Consider the following 12783-nt stretch of genomic DNA (forward strand, 5'->3'; position numbering starts at 1 on the left):
TCAAGGCATGACTACAATCAACATTGCCAAGACACTTCATCGTGATCATCGCACAATCAAGAAGTATGTAGCTGATTCCCAGCACACACGTGTGCGTGCTGATAAGGAAAAATTGAGGACTCTTTCCAACAGGCAATTGCGTAAGGTTAAAAGAGCAGCTGCAAAAATGCCTTGTCATAGCAGCAGACAAGTTTTTGAAGCTGCTGGTGCCTCCAACGTCCCCAGAACAACAAGATGCAGGGTCCTTCAGAGGTTTGCAGCTGTGCGTAAGCCATCCTGTCGACCACTTCTATCCACTGCACACAAGCAGAAACGGCTCCAGTGGGCCAAACGATACATGAAGACTGACTTCCAAACTGTTTTGTTCACCGATGAGTGCCATGCAATGCTCGATGGTCCAGATGGATGGAGTGGAGGATGGCTGGTTGATGGACACCCATGAAAACACGGCTAAGGCGACAACAAGGAGGAGGTGGAGTAATGTTGTGGGCTGGAATCATGGGGAGAAAGATTGTCGGCCCCTTTATCATCCCTGAAGGGGTAAAGATGAACTCCATAATCTATGTGGAGTTTCTAAAACAACACTTCCTGCCATGGTTCAAGAGGAAGAACCGTGCTTTCCGCAGCAAGATCATTTTCATGCATGATAATGCACCATCTCATGCTGCAAAAAACACATCTGCATCTCTGGCTGCTATGGGCATAAAAGAGGACAAACGTATGGTGTGGCCACCATCTTCCCCTGACCTCAACCCCATTGAGAACCTCTGGAGCATCATCAAAAGGAGTGTCTATGATGGCGGGAGGCAGTTCACAAATAAGCAACAGCTCTAGGAGGGTATTCTGTCCACATGCAAAACAATTGAAGCAGAAACCATCCAAAAACTGATAAATTCAATGAACGAGAGAGTTCAGAAGCTTCTTTCAAACAAGGGGTCCTATGTGCAAATGTAACATCACCTAGAATAAAGTTTTCACTCGAAAACTGTTTGATTTCATTTTGGAATAAGCTGATAATGCTTATAACTTCACAATTGACCATTTTTTTGTTAAAAAAAGGCTGAAAACTCTGCTGTGCATAATAGTTTGGAACATGCATTTTGAGTGTTGATTTTTTTTTAAAAAAAGATACTGTTTTCATGGGCAGTTTGTTCCAAAACTTTGCAGTTATACTAGAATAGTAGATGACTGGAAAATAACAATGACTGCAATTCAGATAGGTAATTTAGAGAAAATATGAGGAAATATTATTTGCTTAATAATTTGGAACACAGTGTATATATATATATATATATATATATATATATATATATATATATATATATATATATATATATCATTGAGACACACATATACATATATATATATATTTATATTTAATACAGAGCTAGATAGCATAAAAGCCGGTAATTCAATTGCCGGCTGTTGCTATCTGCTTATCAAACCTGACAGGATATGAGACGTTGGTTTACATACAGTAAACCATTTCATATCCCTTATTTTTTTTTTTTACATATTACTCACTACTAATGTTAGAAGTGTCTGTGTGCAAAATTTGATGGCTCTAGCTATTAGAATAAAGGGTGAAATCACGGAAAAAAAATGGCGTGGGCTCCCGTGCAATTTTCTCTGCCAGAGTGGGAAAGCCAGTGACTGAGGGCAGATATCAATAGCCTAGAGAGGGTCCATGGTTATTGGCCCCCCTGGCTAAAAACATCTGCCCCCAGCCACCCCAGAAAAGGCACATCTGTAAGATGTGCCTATTCTGGCACTTAGCCTCTCTCTTCCCACTCCCGAGTAGCGGTGGGATATGAGGTAATAAAGTGTTAATGTCACCTTGCTAATGTAAGGTGACATTAAGCCTGGTTAATAATGAAGAGATGTCAATAAGACACCTATTCATTATTAATCCAACAGTAGTCAAGGGTTAATAACACACACACATTATGAATAAAGTATTTTGATGAAATAAATACACACATGGGGTTTTAAAATCTTTATTGTACGCTTAATCCACCTGAAGACCCTCATTCTGTGAAAAAAAATAAAATAAGCAACAATATCCCATACCTTTCCGGCGACCAGTCATGTCCCACGCTATAAATCCATCTGAAGGGGTTACATAAATTTACAACAAGGAGCCTGCTAATGCAGCTGTTGCTCCTGGTTGTAAAAACTGGGGAATGAATGGAATGCAGGGGAACACATTCCATTCCAAAACGCAGCCACACCCTGCCTACAGATGACATACGGATCACTGTTTAGGGAACATTTCTGCGTATTACGCCTGTAAAAAATGGACTGTATTTCCCTACGCTGAGTGTGACCCCGGCCTAAGGCCGGGTTCACACTTGTGAGTGCCATGCGAGAAACTCGTGCGAGTCTCTCGCATCAGTACCTGGCACTGCTGCCGGAACTCGTGACCGGAGCGTTCAGCTGCAAAGAAATACATGTAGTTGCACGCTCCGGTCCTGAGTGCCGGTGGCAGTATGGGGTATTGATGCAAGAGACTCGCACGAGTTTCTCCCATGGCACTCGCAAGTGTGACCCTGGCCTAATATTTAAAACCTTACCGTTTGTCAGGCGTCATGCATGTGGGTAAGGGCTGAGAAGGACTGATCCCGGCTAATAGATACACAGCCATGGGGAACAACATGAATAGAATGTCCAGCTCACTGGGCAGAGTGAACATTCACTTACATGCTGCATGCACCCCAACTTATATCCCAGCTCATTTCTTTAGGTTTCCTCAATTTGCAAGAGGTATTAGGCTTTTTTCTCACGCAACAGTCGTGATACAGCTCAAAACTGCATCAGCCCTGTACCATTGCGGTCTTTCCACTGTTTCCCAGCAAAATCTCTTCATATTGCTGGAAACAAGTTGTACACCTGTGGGGAAAAAAAAAAAAATCGGCTACTTTGTCTTGTAGGTGAAACACCTGTTTCCCTGCACAAATAAGTGATTGGAGAGACGGCAGCGGCGCGGGGCTTTTGCGGTTTTCGGCTGCAGTATGAACACAGCCTAAGGGTTTTTTTTATTTTATAATTGAAGGTATAATTGCAGAATATTTTCCAACACGTACTAATTATCAGCGACACATTTTCCAGTACATGACCGTGTATATGTGAGTTCACAAAATGTGATGATCTAAAGAAACATTGATTATTCTGTGTATTCAGTGTTCTATATTAACCATTTATTGCGAAATGCCTTTATATATGAAATCATCTTGGATATTTGCAGATGCCTGTAGGCTGCCGGTTACTACGAGTCAATGATTCCTCCTGGAGCCATTCTGTAATACAAACCAGATCCCACTCACATTGTGCACAAACAGACGTAATAAGCCGAGCTCTTTTATTTTTGTTGACTATAGATCCCAGGCTGCTCTGCGACTGAAGCTGCCGCTCCCCCTTTCAAGTGCCAATAGCAATCAACAAGTGTGGAGCTGCCCATCTAATATAAAGGCTGGTGGAGACCCTGCATCATCAGAAAGTGAGGAGCAGCAGAGCTGGCTGGGTGCTGCCCATCCTGTCACATAGATGGAGTCTGTCCTGAGTGGCACAGAGGCTGGGGGCGATGACTACTACTCACTGCTGGGCTGTGACGAGCTCTCCACGGTCAGTGTCCATCTTATCTCTTCTATATCTATACATCTGTCTGTCATAGCATTATTATAATAGCTTATTATAATTTATGGCGTGCCTAGGAAATGTCTTCTTATGTAAGTACAGCTTTCGCAAAGCTGCTCTGATGTGCTAAGTGGCGTGCACTTGAATATTTTGGATGCACGCAAAACTAAGCAGGTAAAAAAATAATAATAACCAAATCATATACTTGTCCAATATCTTAACATTAATGACAAGTTCATCACATTTATGAACAATGTAACAAATGCACATTGTTCTAATATTGTGATTCTCACGGTAGACAATAATAAAATGAGAAATTGTATATAATCTGATTATTACTATAAATACAAACCATTACAATAACTCTGTAATCTTGGGTTTATATGTTTCTACTTATTTATTCGTTCTTTTGTTCCTAATTATTTAGCTATAGGGTTTAAAATATAACAGCCAAGATAGAAACAAAACAATACAGAACATACACCCTGCTGTAAGTAAATAAGTAAAGTCAATAGTGCATATAAACAACATGGGGTACTTGGTAAGCACCATTTTTTATCAAAAATGGGTAAACGCCATCCCACCAGTGTCAAGATGTACCCAAATCCGGATGGTCCTAACCGCTAATATTAAAACCTTACCATGTGTCAAAGTGACATCAATGTGAATAAGGGCAGGTCCCAAATGGATACCCAGCAAATGGGAAGCTATATAAACGCGGGGTCCATCTCAAAGAAAGGGAGGCCATGGCAGGGTATCTGTTCGTTTTCTTTCTGTCTTGGATTTTATCTGTCTAATGGGCATTGTGAACATGCTCCTACTTTGCATGCATACCAACTTACACTCCAGTTTATTTATTTTTGGTTAGGCTTCTTTCACACGTCCTGATATTTCCGGTACTGGAAAAAACAGGCCCGGATATATCAGCGTTCATGTATTTGTGTGTGTAATACCGTATGCCACATCAGTACCACACGTACCGACACCTGGGAAGCAGTGGTACAGTTCGCGCTGTTCCCCGGTGTCAAGTGCTGAAGGCCACTCTCAACATTCTTCCCTGCTCTGCCGGCAATCAGATCAGCGTGAGCAGGGGAGAATGTTGAGAGTTGTATTCAGCTGATAACAGCAAAAGCAGGTGGTGGCTGATGTGACTACTACTCCCGTCAGCCTACACTTGCTGCCGCTAATAACCATGAGAGCAGGCAGCAGCTGATGAGAGCATTTATGAGCCACTGCCTGCGCTATAAATAAATAAACAAATAAATAAATGAATGAAAAACCCAGAGTGGGTTCCCCTGTATTTTTAATACACAGACAGGCAAAACTGACAGCTGCAGGCTGAAACCCTCAGCTGTCAGCTTCAGCAACACTGGTAATCAAGAATAGAGGGGTCCCGAAGCTGCTTTTTTAAATTATATAAATAATTTAGAAAGAGGGGGTGTGGGGTCCCCCACATTTTTGACAACCAGCCTTGCTAAAGAAGACAGCTGGGGGCTGGAAGCAACTTTGTGCCAGTACTCTCAACCCTTTTTTCGGTACTGATTTAATTAGGATAAAAATAATGTGACTTTATGCCGAAGTCCTCAGTATTTGGTTATAAGATCTGGATAATTCATTAGTCTGATAAGGATGATGTGGGTTGCACTATTGTCTCACATGAGCTATCATAGCATCATGTTACTTCCCCTTCACATTGAAAAATCTGATGTTGAATGCTGATATTTATGGTAACTGGAATAGATAACGCTAAAGCTCATTTCATGATTATCTTGCTGAGTAAACAGGCTGTCTATCACAGCTTGTTCATCGGATGCAGTGATCTATTGTGCACCATAAAACATCATTGTTTTCAACGGTATAAACAGGATTTCGTGCTCTGCAGAACCATGTCAGCATGTATGCACTGAGAGATGTTCGGTCCCAATAAAATAATAAAGCCTATACTCACTTCTCGTGCCGACTTCGTTTCCGCGGTGTCGGCACTGGCTTTCACCGAAACTGCAATGCGGTGTTGTGGCACATGATGCCAGCACTCAATCAGCGCTGGCATCACTGTCTCTGCCTTCAGACAAACTGAAAATGAACAGGAAGTCCGGACTACAACTCATCCTGGACTTCCACTTCATGTTCAGTTTGTCTGAAGGCGGAGACAGTGACCGCCAGCACTGATTTGGCGCCGGGCATCACATGTCATTCCATAGCATCACAGCACCGGGACCATGACTGCTGACACCACTGGAACGGAGCTGGCACGGGAGGTCAGTATAGGCTTTATTTTGTTGGGGCTGAACATTTAGTTTAAGAAAGGGTTGTCCTAGTAGTGGAAAACCCCTTTAACCCTCCGTCAGGGGCAATATGTTTCATAACGAGTTTAGGGGCATTGCGCCTGTCTGGCACAGGCTAGAAAATTTGCTATATTTTCCTTTTTTAAAAATTTCAATGCTCTAAAAGTGATCAGTTACCTTAATAGGAATGTAATAAATGAGAATACACATAATCAGGTGGAAAAAAAAATGTGTAATAACCAGAAAAGTAATATGTTTCTATGTCTTGAGCATCCTCCTCACTCTCTCCATCTTGATCTTTATCAGACACATCTGGACATTCTTCCACATCATCTTCTGAATCAATGTCACTTTCTTCCCCTAAGGGCTGTCCCACACGTCCAGATAATTCCGGTACCGGAATAAATCGGTACCGGAGTTATCCGTGTCCGTGTGCCTGGGAACTCACGGAGGCCATACCTGCGGCACACGTGTGCCGCCCGTATGGCGAGTGGGTACCACACGGAGCGTGTGGTACCCACTCTGCATGGTGCTGAAGCTGCGATTCATATCATCCCTGCAGCAACGTTTGCTGCAGGGAAAATATGAAGAATAGTGTTTAAAATAAAGATCCATGTGTCCGCCGCCCCCCCACCCCCTGTGCGCCCCCCCGCTGGTCAGAAAATACTTATCCGGGTCCCCCGTCGGCTGTCGCTCCTTCCTGGTCTGGCCGCGCCTCCTACTGTATGCGGTCACGTGGGGCCGCTCATTTACACTCATGAATAGGCGGCTCCGCCCCTATTGGAGGTGGAGCCACATATTCATGAGTGTAATCGGCCGCATACAGTAGAGAAGCCGCGGCCAGACCAGGAAGGAGCGACTGCCGACGGGGGATCCGGGTGAGTATTTGCTGACCAGCGGGGGGGGGCGCACAGGGGGTGGGAGGGCGGCGGACACATGGATCTTTATTTTAAACACTATTCTTCATATTTTCTCTATAGCAAACGCTGCTACAGGGAAGATATGAATACCGGCTTCAGCACCATGTGGGGGGGACAGCGCTTACTGTAGCGCTGTCTCCGGCACGCCACACGGACCCCAGACGGAGAATGTCCGTGTGAGGTGCGTGTTTTACGCGGACCCATTGACTCTATTGGGTCCGTGTAAAACGTGCGCTCCCACGAACACTGACATGTCTCCGTGTTTGGCACACGGAGACACGGTCCGCACACGGTCCGCACAAAATCAATGACATCTGAACAGATGCATTGATTTTTATGGGTCTACGTGTGTCAGTGTCTCCGGTACGGGAGGAAACTGTCACCTCACGTACCGGAGCCACTGACGTGTGAAACCGGCCTAAGGGCTTGTTTCCACTTGCGAGATATACGTCCGTGTCTCGCATGTGAAAACCAAGCTCTGGAGCCGGCACTCCGGAGCGGAGCGTGCGGCTGCATAGCAACACATGGAGCTGCATGCTTCGCTCCTAAGTGCCAGCTCCAGAGCTTGGTTTTCACATGCGAGACACGGACGTATAACTCGCAAGTGGAAACAAGCCCTAAATCTTCTAGCTGTAAGGGGTCTGTCTCATCAGCAAGCAGCATATTTTGCACTTGCTCAACATGAAGGGCATTGGACAAGTCAAATATTCTCCTCGCCATTTCAGAAGAAAAGCTGAAGCAAGAGAGAGAATATGTGTTAGGGCGCAATGTGCCTGAGAAGCACACTCTTATTTCTAACAAAACCTTCTATGACAAATCCACAAATTTAGCACTAGCTATTCATAAAACAAGCTAAAAAAACAATTGGGATGAATAAAAACAGCAAATTCTAACCGTCAAAGGTGTGTGACACATTCAGGGGCAATGAGCCGGAGAAGCCAAAACACTGATATCTGATCTCCTGCAGCTCTGCAGCACAAGAGGATTCTCAGGTTTTACACAGCCTTTAGGGTATGTGCACACCTCAGGATTTCTTGCAGAAATTTTCCTGACAAAATCCAGACATTTCTGCCAGAAATCCGCATGCATTTTTTTTTACTCGTTTTTTGCGCGTATTTTTTGCGGAATTTTTGCGTTTTTTTCCTGACACTCCAATTTCATGGGAAATCTGCAAAAAATCCGCAAAAATAATGAACATGTTGCTTCTTTTTCCGGAATGCGTTTTTTTTGCAGAAAAAACGCAACATTTGCACAAAAAATGCGGAATGCATTCTAAATGATAGGATGCATAATGTATGCATTTTTTATGCGGTATTATAGCGTTTTTATTGGGGAAATCTGCAAGAAAATCCTGAAGAAATCCTGACGTGTGCACATACCCTTAGGGTATGTTTCCACGGTAAGTAAACGCTGCTTGTTTGACGCTGCAGCGTCAAACAAGCAGCGTCCAGATGTTCCAGCATAGTGGAGGGGATTTTATGAAATCCCGTCTCCACTATGCGTGGAAACCCGCACGAGGCGGCCCTGCGACTCCGGACATGCTGCGCGTCTTTTCAGATCGCAGCATGTCGGTACACATTGCGGGGACGCAGCGTCCCCGCAAGGCATATCACAGGGCCCTATGGCGAGGGGTGCGATGATCCCGGATGTGTACTGTACACATCCGGCATGATCGCGTCCCAGAAAGGGGGCGGGGCTTAGCGCTGAGCGGCTTCGCCGCTGCGGCGATAACGCTGCCCCTCCGGACCGTGGAGCCATACCCTAAGGGTATGTCTCCACGTTCAGGATTGCATCAGTCTTTGGTCAGGATTTTATGCAAGTAAAATCCTGACCAAAACTGCACCTGAGGTCACTGGCAGGTCACCTGCGGTGTGCCTGCGTGTTTTGCTCATAGTAGCAACATGCAGCGTTTTGAAAAAACGCACAACGCATGCGTTTTCGCGGCAAAAACGCATGCGTTTTTAAACGCATAGTGGAGTCTGGATTTCATAAAATCCCATCCACTATGCTGTAACATCTGGACGCTGCGTTTTTGACGCAGCAGAAAAACGCAGCGTCAAAAAGGCAGCGTTTCCTGAACGTGGAAACATACCCTAAGGGTATGTGTCCACGTTCAGGATTGCATCAGGATTTGGTCAGGATTTTTCATCAGTATTTGTAAGCAAAAACCAGGAGTGGAACAATTAGAGGAAAAGTAGAATAGAAACATATGCTCCATTTCTGCATTTATCACCCACTCCTGGTTTTGGCTTACAAATACTGATGAAAAATCCTGACCAAATCCTGATGCAATCCTGAACGTGGACACATACCCTAAAGTTAGGAAGGTACTGGCAGGAGGGTGTTTCCCAGACAAACCACTGAAAATAGAGAAATTAAACTAAGTGAGCTGCGCCTGTCAGATCAGTTGCCCCTGACGGAGGGTTAAGGGTTAAGAGTATCCACGGTAAGTAAACGCTGCGTGATTGACGCTGCAGCGTCAAACACGCAGCGTCCAGATGTTCCAGCATAGTGGAGGGGATTTTGTGAAATCCCGTGTCCACTATGCGTGGAAACCCGCACGCGGCGGCCCTGCGACTCCGGACATGCTGCGCTTCTTTTCAGATCGCAGCATGTCCGTGCTACCTGCGGCGACGCTGCGTTGCCGCAGGTAATATCACAGGGCCCTATGGCGAGGGGTGCGATGATCCCGGATGTGTACTGTACACATCCGGCATGATCGCGTCCCAGAAAGGGGGCGGGGCTTAGCGCCGAGCGGCTTCGCCGCTGCGGCGATACCGCCGGCCATCCTGAGCGTGGAGACGCAGCCTAAGATAGCACCTAATTGATCACATTAATTTAATGTAAATTCTTGTCTGCTGTAATCGTCATTACAAGAACATAAAAACTAGAGATATAAAATTGTGTTATATTCCATAGTATCTTCCATAATTCATATGCAAAATTTTGAGCAACTAACTTTCTTAATAGGGTTTGTCCAATTTTTATATATACTCTATTAATGGATTAACCCCTTCGCCCTGAAGCCTGTTTTCACCTTCATAACTGGGCCAAATTTTACAATTCTGACCAGTGTCACTTTATGTGGTAAGTTGTTTTTTTAATGACACATTGTACTTTATGCTAGTGGTAAATTTAGGTCAAATTTTTTTGCATTTATTTTTGACAATATCAAAATTTTGGCAAAAAATGAACAAATTTAGCAATTTTCAAACTTTCAGTTTTCATATCCTTAAACCAGTTAGTCATGTTGTACAAAATAATTTATAAATAACATTTCTCATATATCTACTTTACATCAGCATCATTTTTTAAATATTTTTTTTTTGTTAGACCGGAGTCACACTACAGCGAGATACGACCGAGTCTCGCAGGTTAAAACCAAGCTCTGGCATCGGCACTCCAGAGCGGAGCGTCCAGCCGCACAGCAATACATGGAGCCGCATGCTCCGCTCCGGAGTGCCGGTGCCAGAGCTTGGTTTTAACCTGCGAGACTCGGCCGTATCTCGCTGTAGTTTGACTCCGGCCTTAGAAGAGTTATCCCCTTTCCCACCTTAGACGTATAGTTTAGTCTAAGGTGCACTCCCTCTGGTTGTTGCGGGCTCTGGCAATGAGCCCCCAACTTTTCCAGCACATATAAGCTGATTTTATCAGCTGACATGTGCCCCTAACAGCTACAGTTGGAATCGCAATCCACCCACGGCTGTTAACATGTTAAATGCCGCTGTCAATCTCTGACAGTGACATTTAACAAGATCGTGCTGGAAGCGCGTCACTAATCCCGCCCATCAGCGCTCGTGTCACATGACCGATCACGGATAGCCGATGGGTTAGCAGGAGACCCCTGTGGTTGTCATTGTCTGATAGCTATGAGCACTGCCCAGCAGTCGGCGCTCATAGCAAGTGATCTGTTCAGCTACATAGAGCAGGGCTGGAGCCCTAGTCTGTGTAGCACAAACAATCGGATGATTGCAGCATCTAGTCTCCCATGTAGACTATTGAAGCTAGTAGAAAGTAATAAAAAAAGTTTTAAAAAATATTTAAAATTTTTTAAAAATATAAAAGTTCAAATCACCCCCCCATTTGCCACCGTCAAAATAAAAAAATAAAAAATACACATGCAGCGCCCCAGAGTCCTGGTCGTTGCAGTACTGTGGCTCCGCCACTATGGGGAGCTACGGTGCGTCCAATGGCACTGAAGGAGTTCATCTGATCAGGTATCACAGACACCAATACATTTCACAGCTGGGCCTCCGGGGGGAGCTAAGGGTGCTATTCATTAGGCCACTCCCCACCATAGTGGGTAAACTGGGGGTCAGGCAGGAAGTTAGATCAGAAAGCTGACTGGATTGGACGAAGCAACACCTAGTGGCAGAGGGTGTTGTGGAGGAAGAGACAGTAGGGTCTCTGTCAGGGGTGGGATCCTGACAGAGGCTTGGCATTGGAAAGAACGTAACGGGTCCGCGCCAGCTCCGGGAAGCGGCGGGGCCCAAGAAAGGACTAGAAGCGAGATAGATTGTGCTGAGTGAGAAACGAGATCAAGCGATAGGAGAATTCCAGTAGGGGTCGTGCTGTAAGACCGGAGCAACACCCTACTGAGGTGCACTACCGGTGGCCGGAACGCCGAGGGAGTATTATAACATTCAGCTTCAAGCAATACTCTAAACAGCGGCAGGACAGTCAGTTTAAGGCGGGCTGTCTAACACATATCACCTATGAAGTCTTGGGAGGCAATTGCGGGAGAGGGGCGTCTCTAGGGTCCCGGAAGAACTCCAGGCCTACCCGACAAACGGGTGCCGTTCTAACTGTAACATCAGGAAGGGACAGACGATTAGAAGAACATCATTTAATCGAGTTGTGAGGGAACTTAAGAAACAGACACAACAGTTGTGGGGTACTTTCCGTAAGCACAGCAGGGAAGGACTACAACACATAGCGCTAAGAAGGAAGGCACCGATTTCCACCTGTGAAGAGAACTCTGGAGGTGCCATTGGACCGGCCGGACTTGCGCAGCTTGGTGAACCGTATTCTGGACTGAGGACTCAGAGATCTCCAGTAAAGAGGTAAAGAGACTGCAACCTGGTGTCCTCGTTATTTACCGCGACCTGCACCCCACAACTGCACCGTTACAACACCACTTACTGCACCGGACGTCCCCCACTGACAGACAGGGCCACGGACCGGGTCTAGCCACCGTGACAACCCCAGGACTGAGACCCAGAGGCCCGGCTCCGGGTACCCCTCGGCCCTGCGGTGGTGTGGGGGCGCTCCAACTTGGCGTCACGAACAGGATCTACTTAAGCCTGAAGAATCGGGTCATGTGTGCCTTGGAACTGTGATTTATTGTGCTTGGATTGTACTTTATTGCAAAGACTGTGCTGCGCCATTTACCGCCAAAAGTTCCCGCCAAAAACCGCCGCCATTGCTACGCCAGAGAGACAGGAGGGCGTGCCATGGGAGGAGACTACCAAAGTGGCGCCAGAAACGGCGATCGCCCCCTGCGCCTCTTGTTGCAAAGCGATGACCTGCCTCAAAGCAGAGAACCGCCCCCTGACTTGCGATGGCGGGAACGAGGTGAAGGAGGAGCTCGACCTTGGAGAAATGGCAGGGTCAGATGCATGCATTGCCGCCGAATGCCGGACAGCGACGATGAACAGCAGGTGCCCGAACAACGGCGAGGTGATCCCGGTTTGTCCTCACCCATCAGAAGAGGACTCGCGTCCACCGCCGGTGAGGGACCTGGACTCCTTGGAGACACCAGTGGAGGAGCCGAGCCTGCCTATCCTAGTCACGGAATCATGGAGGGCGGAGTTACGTCAAGAGATGACTCCGGTGGAGCCGTGGTCCGGGCTGCAGCCGATTCCAGTGTCCTTGTCAACGGACCGGAGCGACATCGGTGGAATCACCTCAGGTGCAGGTATGGACGACATCCCTACTCCCCTGAT

General features: G+C 46.2%; 1 protein-coding gene across 1 annotated transcript in view; it reads left to right on the forward strand.

Annotated features, from left to right (window-relative positions):
* Nucleotides 1–3387: 3387 nt before the first annotated feature.
* Nucleotides 3388–12783, forward strand: part of DNAJC12 (DnaJ heat shock protein family (Hsp40) member C12) — a 55794-nt gene continuing 46398 nt past the window's right edge. The window contains exon 1 of the mRNA XM_077258982.1: nucleotides 3388–3621. Within this exon, the coding sequence (XP_077115097.1) occupies nucleotides 3544–3621 (78 nt within the window). The 5' untranslated portion in view covers nucleotides 3388–3543. The remainder of the gene's footprint in view (nucleotides 3622–12783) is intronic.

This window comes from Ranitomeya variabilis, chromosome 4 (genome assembly GCF_051348905.1).
Source record: "Ranitomeya variabilis isolate aRanVar5 chromosome 4, aRanVar5.hap1, whole genome shotgun sequence".
NCBI classification, from domain to species: domain Eukaryota; kingdom Metazoa; phylum Chordata; class Amphibia; order Anura; family Dendrobatidae; genus Ranitomeya; species Ranitomeya variabilis.